Source organism: Paramisgurnus dabryanus, chromosome 18 (assembly GCF_030506205.2).
Source record: "Paramisgurnus dabryanus chromosome 18, PD_genome_1.1, whole genome shotgun sequence".
NCBI lineage: Eukaryota > Metazoa > Chordata > Actinopteri > Cypriniformes > Cobitidae > Paramisgurnus > Paramisgurnus dabryanus.
The window spans coordinates 953737-968236 of record NC_133354.1 but is presented as its reverse complement, the minus strand read 5'-3'; the positions used below and the strand labels follow the sequence as shown (position 1 = coordinate 968236).

At 37.8% G+C, this 14500-nt stretch overlaps 1 protein-coding gene across 8 annotated transcripts in view; it reads right to left on the bottom strand.

Moving 5' to 3' along the window:
* ptpn13 (protein tyrosine phosphatase non-receptor type 13) overlaps positions 1 to 14500 on the bottom strand; it is a 126410-nt gene that overhangs the window by 89860 nt on the left and 22050 nt on the right. For all 8 annotated transcript variants that reach the window (XM_065243944.1, XM_065243947.1, XM_065243946.1 and 5 more), the window contains exons 6-7: positions 12365 to 12455; positions 7848 to 8396 (exon numbers count right to left, since the gene is read on the bottom strand). In XM_065243944.1, coding sequence (XP_065100016.1) covers positions 7848 to 8396; positions 12365 to 12455 — 640 coding nt within the window. The remainder of the gene's footprint in view (positions 1 to 7847; positions 8397 to 12364; positions 12456 to 14500) is intronic.

Below are 14500 nucleotides of genomic sequence, written 5' to 3'. Positions count from 1 at the left end.
TCACACAGATAAGATATTCTCAAGTATGTTTGCAAAAGAGATTAAATCTAATCCAACCCTTTCATAGCGAAACCATGTCACATATCATCCATTATAAACTTAAACCTAACAGAAAAGCGTTTGGAATGCTGAAGTGTTAGTATTGATGAAATGTGTGATCTAGGTGAAAAAGACCTGGAAAGCATCTCAGCAGCTGGGCCTGTAGTTCCTGAAGCTCAAGATGAGCGTGGGAGACGTCTCTAAAAAGCTTTTAGATTGAAACGACCTACTGACCCCTAAATAGTGAGAGAACGTCAATAAAACCTAATCCACACGGAGACTTAATACTCTTATTATCAGGATATGCTGTGTTGACATGAACCTAATGTCTGCTTTTGATTATAAAATCATTTGCAACTGTTCATAAACATCTAAAGATGTTTAAAAATACACTGCATCTGTATCCTATTCCAAAACCCAGTGATGTGCCCATGTAGCATTTTAAGGCATCACATGGTCTGGTGGCATAAATGCAAGGAAAAAACCAAACAACAACTACAGAACAGACGCCAAACGACATATTTTCATGCCACTACAAATGGTCTGCAACTGCATTAATTCACAGCAAATACAGCGAGCAAAACAAAAATAAGTGCCTTTGCCATCATGCTTGATGGAGTCTAATAGGGCTGGAAATTCCTTCTCTTCAGTATTGTGGCTAATGCGGCTGGTTATTAATCAGGGAAATGAACATGGCTCTTGTTTACACAAGCGGACAGAAAGACGGCTTCTCCGTGCACGCAGTACATTGGTTTTTGTTAGCCCTGACTTCACAGAAGCAATAAGATGTCACATAAATTCATCTTCTGTTCCTTTTAAAAAGAACACGTAATTGAAAACAGATCACTTTGAAATAAGAGTTCACAGACCGGGTAGATGCTGATATTTATAACACTTATACAAAATTGTACGGTCAATACGGTTATAGGAAACACAAATACTGGTGAAAAAATTTATTTTATATATATACACTAAGTTGCTTTTGATAAAACAGTGTGCCAAATGTATAAATGTAAATTAATATATGACCACACATATTAATGCATATTAATATTATATGCAATTTATTTCAATTGTCTAATTTTGGTCTATAAAAACGTACATATATAAATCTTAAAGGTACACTCTAAAAACCGTTGGGTTATTTGTTTTACCCAATAGGTGGGTTAAACATATTGGGTTGTTCTGTTGGGTTATTCCTAGCTTGTATTGGGTTATTTCCATAACAACCCAGAGAGTTGGGTTAAAATCGGGCTCACGTCACGCATTTTGAATTTCAACGGTTGACAGGTGCCACTGATGAGTGCGGACAGACACGAGAGGTACGTTTTAAAATATCTATCTCTGTGTAATGTTTTATTTTGCTACAAAGTGTCTTTAAGCTCTAACACACAATAAACTATCAGTCACGTTTAAATAAGTGTACAAAAACGCTGTTGTCTAGTTTTTGTCCGTTACACCTGTTCCATTCATTAACTGTTACCGATGCCAAACGCGTTTTTAAGCCATCATAAACGTAGAGAGACATCGCAATTTATGTTAATACTAAACAGCACCAACAGCATGGTCCCTTACGAAAATGAATCATTTCTTCTTTTAGTAGTATAACGTTAGTTTCATGACGTATTGATTGCCATATTGCTTTAACCATGGTTTCTGTAACAGACAATGTTGTTTTGTTTAAAGTGTAGTAAAAACCGTTTTTTAACTTTTGTAAGGGATGCAACCGGCTGTTTTTTGCTCCAAATGTTTTTTAAGCCGGTCTGTGTTATAGACACAGAGCTGTAATATAAATGTCATTCTGAATGGAAATGTCTTAAGAAATGACTCGATGGCATTTTATTGTCGTTTTACTTCAGTATAATCCCTGATAAAGCGCTGTTTAATCCTGCACGTCTGTTTACTGTAACCCTGGTAACGGTTGAATTTGCAATTCAGCGCCATCTTCTGTCAAAGTAGAGTATTTATTCAGCGTGCCAGATGTGTTTGCTTTGATATTTAATTAATTATTCTTTTCTTTAAATGTAGACATTCTTGGAGATGTTGCATTAAAAACCTTACAAAATGGCCAGCAAGATGGTTCAGCCTTCCTACAGTACCAAGAGGCAAAGCAAACATTTATTAATTTGCAACCTGTAAGTATCATTTATGACACTTAGTTTTTTTATCCGGTTTATGTGTGCATATTTACATTGTGAAAATTCTGTCTTCAGGTCAGAAAACAAACATAATTCAGTATTTGGGGGAGGAGGTATGACGAAGACCCCATGTCCTGAGATGAATCAGACTAACCACAAGCCTTTGTTATCGTGGGGAGGCATGGCCCAGGAGCAAGACCAGCAGTTGACATGTGCTTTAATATTTTTTTTACATTTTATACAGAGTATCCCAAGCCTTTCACTACTGTTAAGTAGTTTCTGTAACACACAATACATTTTGTACCATGTGATGTTTCCTGAACACACTGTCACCTGCTTTAAGGGACAGTTCCCCCAAAAATGAAAATTGTCATAATTTTCTTCCTCTCCTGTCGTTACAAACCTGTAGACATTTTTTTGTTCTGATGACCACAAAAGAAGATATTTTGAGTAATGTTTGAAACCATGAGCCCCATTGACTGTCATAGTAGGAAAAAAGAATACTATGAAAATGAATGGGGCTCATGATCGGTTTGATTTCAAACATTCTTTGAAATATACCTTTGTGGTTATCAAAGTAAAGACTTATATACAGGTTTATAACAACATGAGAGGGAGAAAATGATGACAAAATGTGTGAACTATGCTTTTAAGCAGTTTTTAGTTGGATAAGATTGAGTAGATTTGTTTTCTTATGTTTTTGTTTATTTATGTATGTATATATTTATGTATGTGTGTATGTATTTATGCTTCTATACATGTATGTATTTATACATTTAAATGCAAGTGCAAATGACTAAATGAAAATAAAGCATTACAAATGTATTTGTAAGTTTTGTATTATTTATTTATAAAGCAAATAATAGTAATAAATAATAATAATAATACTAATAATAATAATGGTGTTAAAACAGCATTGCAAAAATAACCCAACAAATTGGTTATTTCATAACCCAACTAATTGGGTAAAACTTTCTACCCAATGCATTGGGTTAAAATAACCCAACAATGGGTCGGTGCTATAGTAACCCACCATTGGGTTATTTGTTGGGTTATTTTTAACCCAACTGTTTTTAGTGAGTACAGTACCCTATTAAATTCAAGTAAAATATGGTCAAACTACATTACTGTTTTTATTGCAAGTTGAGTAAACTTCAAAAGGGAAAACAAAGAAAATGTTACCAAAGGGCAGAATATGGTCTCTTAAAAAATGCCTTACTGAAGGCTTAATGAATCCATTAGCCGTACGAACTGGGAAGTTGGAAGAAAATGTCTTTGGCGGCTATTTTTACCACAGTTGAGCTCAGAACAGCTTGTGGGCTCGATTCGAGCCAGGCCGGGTTGGACAGCCTGAGGTTTATTAATACGAAGCAAGGTTTCTCTATGTACATATGGAGACCAGGCCAAGGTTGCGCACAAATGTGCCGCATGTGCCCAACCACGGGACGCATTTAGTTTAGTTTAGTTCGGATCATCCTTATGAAGACTTTAAGGAAGAAATGAGACACAGGGACAGATGTTTTTCAAAATAATGTTGAAGCTTAAAAGCTTAGCAACGTAAGCTATGCATCAACCAAGCCACCTACAACCTCCTCTCTTTCATATGAAGCATTGGGAAATCTGATTCATGAATGAACTCAAATTAATTTAAAGGGACACGCCACTTTTTTTGAAAATTATTCATTAGATCATTTTCCAGCTCCCCTAGAGTTAAACATTTGATTTTGTGGTGATTAGGTATCCATTCAGCGGTCTGGCAGTACCACTTTTAGCATAGCTTAGCATAATCCATTGAATCTGATTAGACCATTAGCATTGCGCTAAAAAATAAACAAAGAGTTTAGATATTTTTCCTATTTAAAACTTGACTCTTCTGTAGTAACATCGTGTACTAAGACTGACGGAAAATTAAAAGTTGCGATTTTCTAGGAACTATACTCTCATTCTGGCGTAATAATCAAGGACTTCGCTGCCATAACATGGCTGCCGGAGGTGCAATGATATTACACACTGCCCGAAAATTGTCCCCTTTGTAACTTTCAATAGAGCAGGGGACTATTTTTCACTGCGTAATATCAGTGGGCCTCATGCAGCCATTTTACGGCAGTAAAGCCCTTGATTATTACGCCAGAATGAGAGTATGCTAACGGTCTAATCAGATTCAATGGATTATGCTAAGCTATGCTAAAAGTGTTACGGCCAGACCCGGAAATCAGCTGAATGGATTCCAAAACGGTAAAATTTAGGGCCCTATTTTAACGATCTAAGCGCATTGTCTAAAGCGCACAGCGCAACGTCTAAATGGGCGTGTCCGAATCCACTTTTGCTAATTTAACGACGGGAAAAATGGTTTTTGCGCCGAGCACATGGTCGAAAAGGGTTGGTCCTATTGTAATGGGAGTATTTTGGGCGTAACGTGCAGTAAAGCAATGAGAGTCTCATTCCCTTTAAAAGCAAGTTGCGCTGGCGCTATGTCTAATCCCCATTTAGATGACGGACTTTGTAAACTGAAAAACTAAGCGGAGGTAGAAGATCCCCAGTTTAAGATTAATGTTAAATAATTGTGTTGTTTTTCACTTGTATTGAAATTGTTATTTTTTTATTAAAACCTTTAAAATGTTTTCTTTTAGTCATGGTTAGTCATGGAAGTAAAAAGCAGGCTTGTAATTCCTTTAAATGTATGGCTATCCAATATCATCAAAACATAATTTACAAGTATCTAAGATAAGGTTTGTACTCTAAAAATACTTTATTTGTAACAAACAGGAGATAAAGAATTTACAAACGGCTCTCTGCACGTTTCAGCACTTTGGACAGCGTTTTTTTTAGCAAAGAGTTTTTTTAAGCGTTACTTAAAAATGTTTCTCATCTCACCATATCCACAGGGACAGAGTGATCATATACAATAAATCCGTGAGGTAGCATTAAAAAAAAAAACATTCAAAAACAGACGCATTTGTTCAAAGCAAAGCATTTATTTACTTACCAGGTTGCAGGTGAAGCAGCTCTTTGTGCCTTCTAACGTCTCATAATTAGTCCTCATTTATGTCCAAGAGACTCAATAATAATCTTTTACATTCAATCCTTTAATCTTTCATATTTAAAAGCATTTTTGTGCTGCTGCGCATTCATGTACTTTGTGATAAGCAAACCCGCGTTGTCCTCCCGTTATAGGAGCATTTTACTAATGCACTCTTTAAATAACAAAAAACACATTGCGCCATTGACTTTAGACCAGGTTTTTGTTGGTCAATGGCGTAGTCTATTTTAGTTGCCTCAAAATAGCAACGCACCAACAATGCGCCTGAACACACCTCATTTTCAGACCAGAACGCCCATGGGCGCAAAAGGGGGCGCAAATGCATTTGCTATTTAAACAACGCGGCGCTCTACGTGAAAATTAGGGTGGAAACTAGCGAAAGACACTTGCGTCGCGCATTGCGCTGCATTGCGCCGGGTGTAAGATAGAGCCCTTAATGTTTAACTCTAGGGAAGCTTGAAAATGAGCATATTTTCTAAAAAAGTGGAGTGTCCCTGTAAAGGCACCAGTTAAAAAAAAACTTGTTTTGTGCCATGTAAAGTTACTTGTTTTTGTGCCTCGTCAAAAAATAGCTAAATATAAACAAAATAACATATTTGCATAGTTAAAGTTGCATTGTGTAACTTTCAGAAGAATCTCTTGACAGAAATGCAAAGTAATATACATAACTATCAGTGTTGTGTAAAAACCTTACGAAATTAACTGTATTGTTTTTTTTTTACCTTATAATGAGCAGTTTTTATCTACATACACCGCGAGTTCCCATTACCTGGAAGTCGCCATTTCATGCCGCCATGTTTCTACAGTAGCCTTAAATGCACAAACTGCTCTATAGACTGCATTTTGTCACTACGTTGTCTCAGACGATGAAATGTTTGTCCTGTTGTGGCTACCGTAGCTTCTCTATGCGTTTTGAAAGAAAGGGGTGAGCTGTGGACAGTCTCACCGCTAGATGCTGCAAAAAATCTACACAGTGAACCTTTAAAGCTGCAATCTGTAACTTTTCCTCTCTATCGCCATTGCCATTTATAAAAATTGCAAGTTAAAGATTTTTTTTACATAAAACTGAAATCAAACTTACATTATCCGCAAAATCAGACCTGACAGCACAGATCATTATAACCATACTGTTGCGAATTGGCCTAACACAACGACTAATAATACGGATTATTACGAACATGCTTAACTGATTTTTGTTTATTTTTCACCAGAAGTATTATGGACACAACTTTAAATGTTTAAAAAAAGGCTTCAAAGTACTTTGCAGTTTTTATTAGTAGCTTCTACGGATGTTTTTTCCAAACTACTTTTGGAAAAAGAAAATCGTGACTATAATTGAATTAATTTGAAACTATAGCCTGTCAAAACACAAACTATCTACGAAAGAGTGGAACGTTTTGAATGAAACGCCAGCGGAAAACGCCACGAGAGACAGACGGAGGCTGAACGAATGAAAGACGGAGCGAGGAAAATGCTTGCATAAGTATGTGAGCTTTGAAGGCCTAGAATTATCCGTCTCTAATTAGTTCCAGGAATCTCAAGCCCTCAGCCAGACTGACTCATAAAGAAACTGGCAGCAGGTCGTACGTACCAAAAAACACGCAGAACCCATTCATAACTCGCTTCCACCAGCCCACCACACAACAGGTCACCTCGGCTCTACGCCGCAAGATGTGTGACTTTGCAGGAACTATTTATATAAATCTGTCCACTTACAAAAGTTCCCTTTTGTAGAGTACAGAGTACATTATGATAATCTGTGCATTGTGGATTTAAGTCAAAATCATTATCTTGTTTAAATAAACATTGGCTTCAGATATCAAATCAATGTTGAATACGCATTTGGCTCGAACCCTGCAAAACAAAACATTTCTTGCAACTTGACCAGGGTCGGTTGAAGTAATTGCTATAACTTAGGTTAGAACAACACAATGTCAGATAAAACTCTGGCACAGTTCCCTATGAACTGTGAATGGTTATGAATGGTCCCTATGAATAGTTGGGGACATTTCTCAATATTTACCTCCTATGGGGCACAAACATTCAACCTTTCGATTACAAGCCCACATCTTAGTTAACTTCAAATTCAAGGACCTTTCAAGGACTTTCCAGGTCCAATATCCTCAAATTCAAGGACTAAATGTGGGGACACATTTCAAATGAGAGCAAGGGTACATTGTATTACCTTTAAAAATAAATTGTTACAGTTCCCTTTCGAGGGAACTTGCGCTGCGTCACTGCGGTGACACTTTGGGGACGCTTCCAGGGGTAAGTGCGTCTGAATGTGTATATCAAATTCAACCAATGGTGAGGCTTAACGACAAAGACAGGGTGACGCGGGAGCCAGGAAGTATATCGCTATCTGAAATATTGCCAAAGGCGGCGCAACAGGGACGCAGGAAGTATGGCAAGGGAGATGATGCGTCTCATTCCCTTCTCAGGGAACAACGGTTACATACATAACCAGAGACGTTTTCATGTGTCAAACACAACTATGCAGGTGATGAAAGAGATTTGGCGCTACCACCCATACTTACACTTGAGACCTATTGGTGCCACAATTATCTCGCTAATCTCTAATATTCAATATATCGCCCAGCCCAAATCTCCAAACTGAATGCAATACTCACTATCAATGGCCTGATTGAGCGCCTGCAGTTTCTTCTGTTTCTCCCTGATCCGGTCGTAAGCACTATTAAACGGCGCTCCAACGGACTGGCTCGAATGGTGATGTGCCTTGCGTCCATCCAGCCTCCCAAAGTCAGTGTACTGAAAGTCTCTGGATTTGACCGATGACTTGTGTCGCCCACCCGAGCGGGAACTCAAGGCGCTGTTGCCCCTACGAGCGTCCTCCAGCGCCCCGAAGCGGAGCGCGTCCGGGTCGAGGTAGGCCAGGTCTGCAGAAGACGCCCAGCTCTTGTTTCTTTGATGCGGGTGGGAATGTTGGACCGCCTCTACGGGTCGGCTGCGCTGCTGTTGCAGATGGCGTTGGGGGTAGAGATCTCCAGAGGACTCAGAACTGGGATTATACTCGGAGTACTGAGGAACGCCCTCGTCTGCTCGGACGAGGTCCTGGGTGGGAAGAGAGCCCATTGAGCGGCTGAGGCCCCGGTTCAGGTTGGCCTGCTCTTGAGTCCGGGCTCGAAAGCGCTCCAGCACGCGATGGGCAGCACTTCGTCCTAGAATAAAAGCACACAAAATGGTTTAGGGTTAAATGCATATTCATTTAGATGTGTATAGATGCATAATTTTTATATTGCAGATAGTTTTGCAAGGTTGTGTTGTTTCTCAATAAATCTGAACAATACAAATGGAAACCTTGTTCCTAACGGTACATTCACACGTTAAAAAAGCGTTAACGCTTGACGGGAGGCTTGTCTGAAGCGTGGCCAACAGCCAATCACAGTGGCCACTACACATGCTCTGGCTCTGCCTAGGTTATTTGCATAAGGCGATCTGATTGGCTGACTCACAGGTTGCTGCTTGAAAAGTTGAGAAATGTTCAACTTCTGCCGTGAGCAATGGCAGTGATGCGGCGCCGACGGATCCACAATTCAGCATGGCAACGCTTAACGTCACCCATTAAAAGTGAATGGGAAGCACTAACGCTTAAGGCGGTGTGAACGTACCGCTACTGTATCTCGTTTGGTAAAGCATTATGTTTGCAACGCAAAGGTCATGTGTTCGATCCCATGGAACACACATACAAAAATGTATCTGGAATGGATTGCAAGCTGCTTCAGATAAAAGTGTCCGCCACATGCATAAAATTGGATGAAATGTAACTAAATATGGGATGCATTTTCATGGGAACCTTGTTTTCTTTATGGAGCAGTTTAACTGGCTCACGTTTGTCAAACTGACATCAAAATGGGCCCTAATTGGCTACAAGAACAGAGGGACAATTGGGGCCTTCTGGTGGATACTTGCTTCTCTAAAGCCCTTCTCATTTCACCCTAAGCTTCTAGTGACACGCTTGTTATCCACGGCAATTCCAGCTCCATCAATCGGGAAGACAGGGACGATAAACGGCTCTCTCTTCTGGGAACGCTTGAGCCCTAAATGCCTCGACAAGAGGCTTTTTACTCTGCTTCTAAAGCAAGCCCAGAATATCAAAAGGGCAAAGAGAATTTGAAGCAATTTCAAACACTTTAGAGAGGCATGCTATTTAAAAAAAATAAAGGAACCTCTTAATAAGAAAAGTCTTCCATAAATTGCCATCCCAGATGCATTTGACTTTCTTTTTCAGTTGAACACAAACAATATGAAAACAACTACATATCTACGCACAGTTATGACTTTATGAGGTTATATGTCATATGTACGAACATATAAAAACAAGCCACACTGCAACCTTGCTATAAGTGCATGAAAACAAATCAAGTCGTGAAATCTCTGGGAAACTATCAGCGATCGATGCCACGCCGCAGTTACATAACGGCTCCGGTTGTTTTGTGTTCTCCGTGGAGAGCTTCTGCAGCTCAGCTGAAACCACTAGGAAGATTCGCTCATATTTTCCAAAACGAAATGCGATGGTTTTGGTTTGCGGTGATGTGCTTGTCTAGTTTCAATTCAGAATGTCTATGCACACATTGCTTAAGAGACAGACCTGGGATGAAAGGGAAAGAAAGACAGACGGATAGACTGATGGAGAGAGTGGAAATCTGGGAGAGAAAAAGTCCCGGGAGTGGGAGACATAAAAGACGTTTTCATTCATTGTCAGACATTATTAATCTACAAAGCAATAAAAGAGAACAAGATGGGAGTGAGCCAGCCAAATAATGTGCGTGAGGCTTTGCTAATTTTCTAACTGGTGCAAAAATCGCTTGTTTTATGGTGCATCAGGGAAAAATAGCTATTTTGATCACTGGGAAAATAAATAGCACACCTCTCTTTAACAAAACAGATGACATGAGGAATCGTTCACATGATGCACATCAAAAAGTTTAATAGTTGTGTTCGAGATTTAAACAAACCACCATAGTATTAGCACCAATAATAATGATGCGGTCTGCCGCTCACATTATAAAATATGCCAAGTAATGAGGTCATGTCACAGGGTCACGTGTCACATGACAGGCTAACTAATATGTTCATTGTAGCATCATTTACATTTGAGTAATTCCAGTGTTATGGATGTGGCATTTTTTAACAAAAATTAAAATATAATTTATCTGATTCTTTATTACCAATATATTCAGTCCTTCCAGAAAAACGTGGAGTTTTTTTGTGATTTTGCGGGAAAAAATCCTTGATCTTGCGGCACGTTTTCTTAAAAAATGTGATGGAATATGCAGGATATTTATGCAATTGTATGCAATGAAATTGCGAGAACGTGCAAAAATTGCGGGAACGCGCAAAAATTGCGGGAACGCGCAAAAATTGCGGGAACGCGCAAAAATTGCGGGAACGCGCAAAAATTGCTTCCGGTTTTTGCAAGTTTTCTATGATGTTCACGTCACATAATCACATCACTTCATAACGTTCCCATGGCAACAGGGGACATGGCTGCACTTTTGTGAAGTAAATGCAACATTTTTCAACTTTCTGCTTAGATATCTGATTTTTGCTACAAAAATGCGGGGATTATGAAATCATGCAAGCCCCGCATATTTTGCGCACAAAAATCCGCAATTTATGCTGCGAAAGTGCGGCGTATTTGAAACAATGCAGCCCATGCATAAATATGCAGACTTTGGCTGATTATGCGTTGAATCATGCGATCGCATAATCGCGTTTTTCTGGACTGTATATTGAATCATCCGTTTATGTCACAAGCCCAGACATGAGTAAAATATCAGTCTTTGCACATGTTTTCTGTTTAAGATGAGGGAAATATAAATGTGTTATGGATGTTAATTTTGTTTATGGATGTCTTTTTGAGAGACAACATACTTTGTGAATGAATTCTGTGAATAATAATGCAAAAACCAGAGCCAATAATACCCAACAAATGGTGAGGAGTTGGCTCTTAAAAAAAAAAAAAATTATTTTATTTTAATTTCCATGTGCGCATCTAAGAAAACAACCGCGTTATGGATGTGACGATTCTGAAATGTGTGCTTACCTAACTCAACAATTATTTTAAAAAAGGCCACCGAATATTGAGATTTGAAATATCATTACACTGAAAAAAAAATATTCATTTAATTTACTAAAAAAAAGTTTAAGGTAAGTGGTCGCAATCAATTTATTTAAGCTACATTTAAACAAACAAAAAAATAAATAAATAGAAATACAAAACAAAAACAAAATACCTTTTTTTGAATGTAGCTTAAATAAATTGATTGCAACCACTTACCTTAAAAAAATTTGGTAAATTGAACGAATCTTTTTTTTCAGTATATGGTTAAAACATTTGGTTAAAACTAATTTTTTTTTTAGGTTTACATTTGCATGCAATTGCTCATTTATGCATTTGTCAGATGCATTTATGCAAAGCGACTTACTGTGCATTCAAGTTTTTTATCACAATGTGGGTTTCTGACTTTTGTACTGTTAGCATAATGCTCTACCATTGAGCAATTTCTCAAAAACGAAAATTCCCCTTAACTTTATATGTGCAATCTTTAGATTATCTAAAAACTCCTTCAACAATCTTCAGTATTATTTCAGCACTCCCCAGCACTGGGGCTGTTCTGGCTTGTCTCTTGTGTCAGGGAGGGATCCTTTATCCTTGTTTTTATAAGCACCGGCCCCTGAAGGGCCAAACCTGAGTCATGTCAGTACCAAGACCTGCTTTGTTTATACTGCGAGTCATTTCCTACAAAACTGGACAAGTACTTTACACTGACTAAGCACGAATCGTATCTCTTCACGGTACTGAAATGATCAATCGCTAGAAATTACAGCAGAATGAATTGAACCATTACTACCCTCAAAACACTGCATTTATTAAATGAGAGTTCTAGTGTGCGGTCAACACAAAGATGTCTACGACGTGGGCTGGTAGGAGTACAGACGTGCACCAGCATGTCTATGTGTTTGGGTGTGCATGTGTTTTTGGCATGGAGAGAGAAAGAGAGATAGACTATAAAGGAGTGTGAGGACATGTCTGAACCATTTTTATAGGGGTGAAATTTCTTCCATCCAATGATAGCACAATTCTGATATACGTGGGAACATTGCCACTATGTGTGCGTATTACCAGGAAGGCCCTTTCCTCGAAGACGTTCCCGAACCTCTTTACTCCTCTCTGGCAGAGTTTCTCGCTCGCTCTGAGACAACAGACCATCCAGCTAAAATAAACACACAAAGAATGAGAAAGACAAAACATCATACACTCTTATCAGTCAAAGATAAAAAAGACTAAAGTCATTAAACTTTCTCTCTGTTAAGAGTTGAATGTTCTCATACTTTATAAGGTTTTTAATTGTCAAAATTAAAGTGTCTGCAACGTTAGGAGCTTTTTACGACTTTGATTTTTAAGAGTGTAGGCCCACTAATAAAAATGTCTATAATGAATGCAAACAGCTTTGGATTAAAGTGTCTGCCGAACACAGAAATGTACCTTTTAATTTAAAATGAGAAACATCTTTAGCTGCTTGTCCACCGCCGTGCCAAATTGTTCTCGTAAATTAACAGTGTAGTTGTGGTTACATTATAAATATAAAAATTAAAGATTATATTAGTAACTCAATGTGTGGCTTTTGCACTTTTTAAAGTACACATAAATAGTGTAATTTAGGATTTTATTTAGCTATAATAAGTGAAAATCTAATTGAATAGATGTTTGTCCGATTAATCGATGCACTGCTCATACAGAAGATTTTTTCCCCTTCTAGGCATTTATTGTTTTCAGAAGAGAGACCGGTCATGTCCACGGTGCATGTTTAAACATCAACAACTAGATTTTTTACACACTTTTTTTACACAGAGTTTCTGTAAATGTGGTTGTCACTACATGTATTTTGCGCGATATAATTGTGTAGTAGAATGTGGTTGTCACTCCCATAAATGACTGAACTCTGTGTGTAAAGTTTAATGCAATAAGAGGTAAAGTGACAACCAAATTTATGGTGGCCAGAGAAACTTGTAACCGGGTAACAGAGGAGGGACCAATCATGAGCGGCGACGTCACCAACAGGATTGCAAAGGGGCGGAGTTTCAGGTAAATTTGCGGAAACTTTCCATAGGAACTTAATCTGGGGAATTTTGGAAATATTCCAAATTGGAGACTTAATAGGAATTTATGGGAATTATTTTATGTTTGTATAAGATAGTGATTGTATACATTTCCATAAATTTAAGTTAAATAAACATAATTTTGATTGGTAATAAGTAGATATGCATGGAATGACAATAAATATAAATAAAAAAAGAAAAGAAAACAATTACTGCAAAATTTGAACGGTAGTGTGTATCGTTACAAAATATTTTTATTTTAAATAAATTGTTCTTTGTTTTAATAAAACTTTTCTTTTTTAACTTTTGATTCATCAAATGATCCTGATACTTGAAGCCTGAATTTATTTGATAGAAAAAATAATTCAGAAATTATTCTAGTAAGCAGTGTGCATGTGACTGAGGAATGTGCAGGGTAGAAATGCCATTAAAATTGCATTAAATCTAAAAAATGTTGCTGCAAAATTTTTTAACTACATTTAAATTTTCTGTTACAGGCAATTCTGCAAATTACCAGTTAATTCCCATATATTCCCGTTAATTCCCATGGAAAGTTTCCAGCCATGAAAATTCCTGGAATTCTGCAACCCTAGTCACCACACGCACTCTTTTGGCACAATGTGTAAACATAACCGTAACCGTCTTAAAGGGGACATTTCCCAAGACTTTTTTTAAGATGTCAAATAATAATTTGGTGTCCCCAGAGTACATATGTGAAGTTTTAGCTCAAAATACCATATAGATAATTTATTTTAGCATGTTTAAATTGCCACTTTGTATGTGTGAGCAAAAATATGCCGTTTTGGGTGTGTCTTTTTAAATGTAAATGAGCTGATCTCTGCACTAAATGGCAGTGTTGTGAATGGCAGTATTATCCCCTTCTGACATCACAGGGGGAGCCAAATTTCAATGACCTATTTTTTCACATGCTTTACCAAAACTAAATTACTGGGTTGATCTTTTTTACATTTTAAAGGTTAATAGAATAACTGGGGACCCAATTACAGGACTTAAACATGGAAAGGTCAGATTTTTATGATATGTCCCCTTTAAACCATCCTCTTAAAATGGTTCGGCGCAACGGTAGAAAAGCGTTGTATTGTGGATCTCAGAGGATGCAGCAAAAAATAAAAAGAAGAAAAGATGACAGAGAAAAACA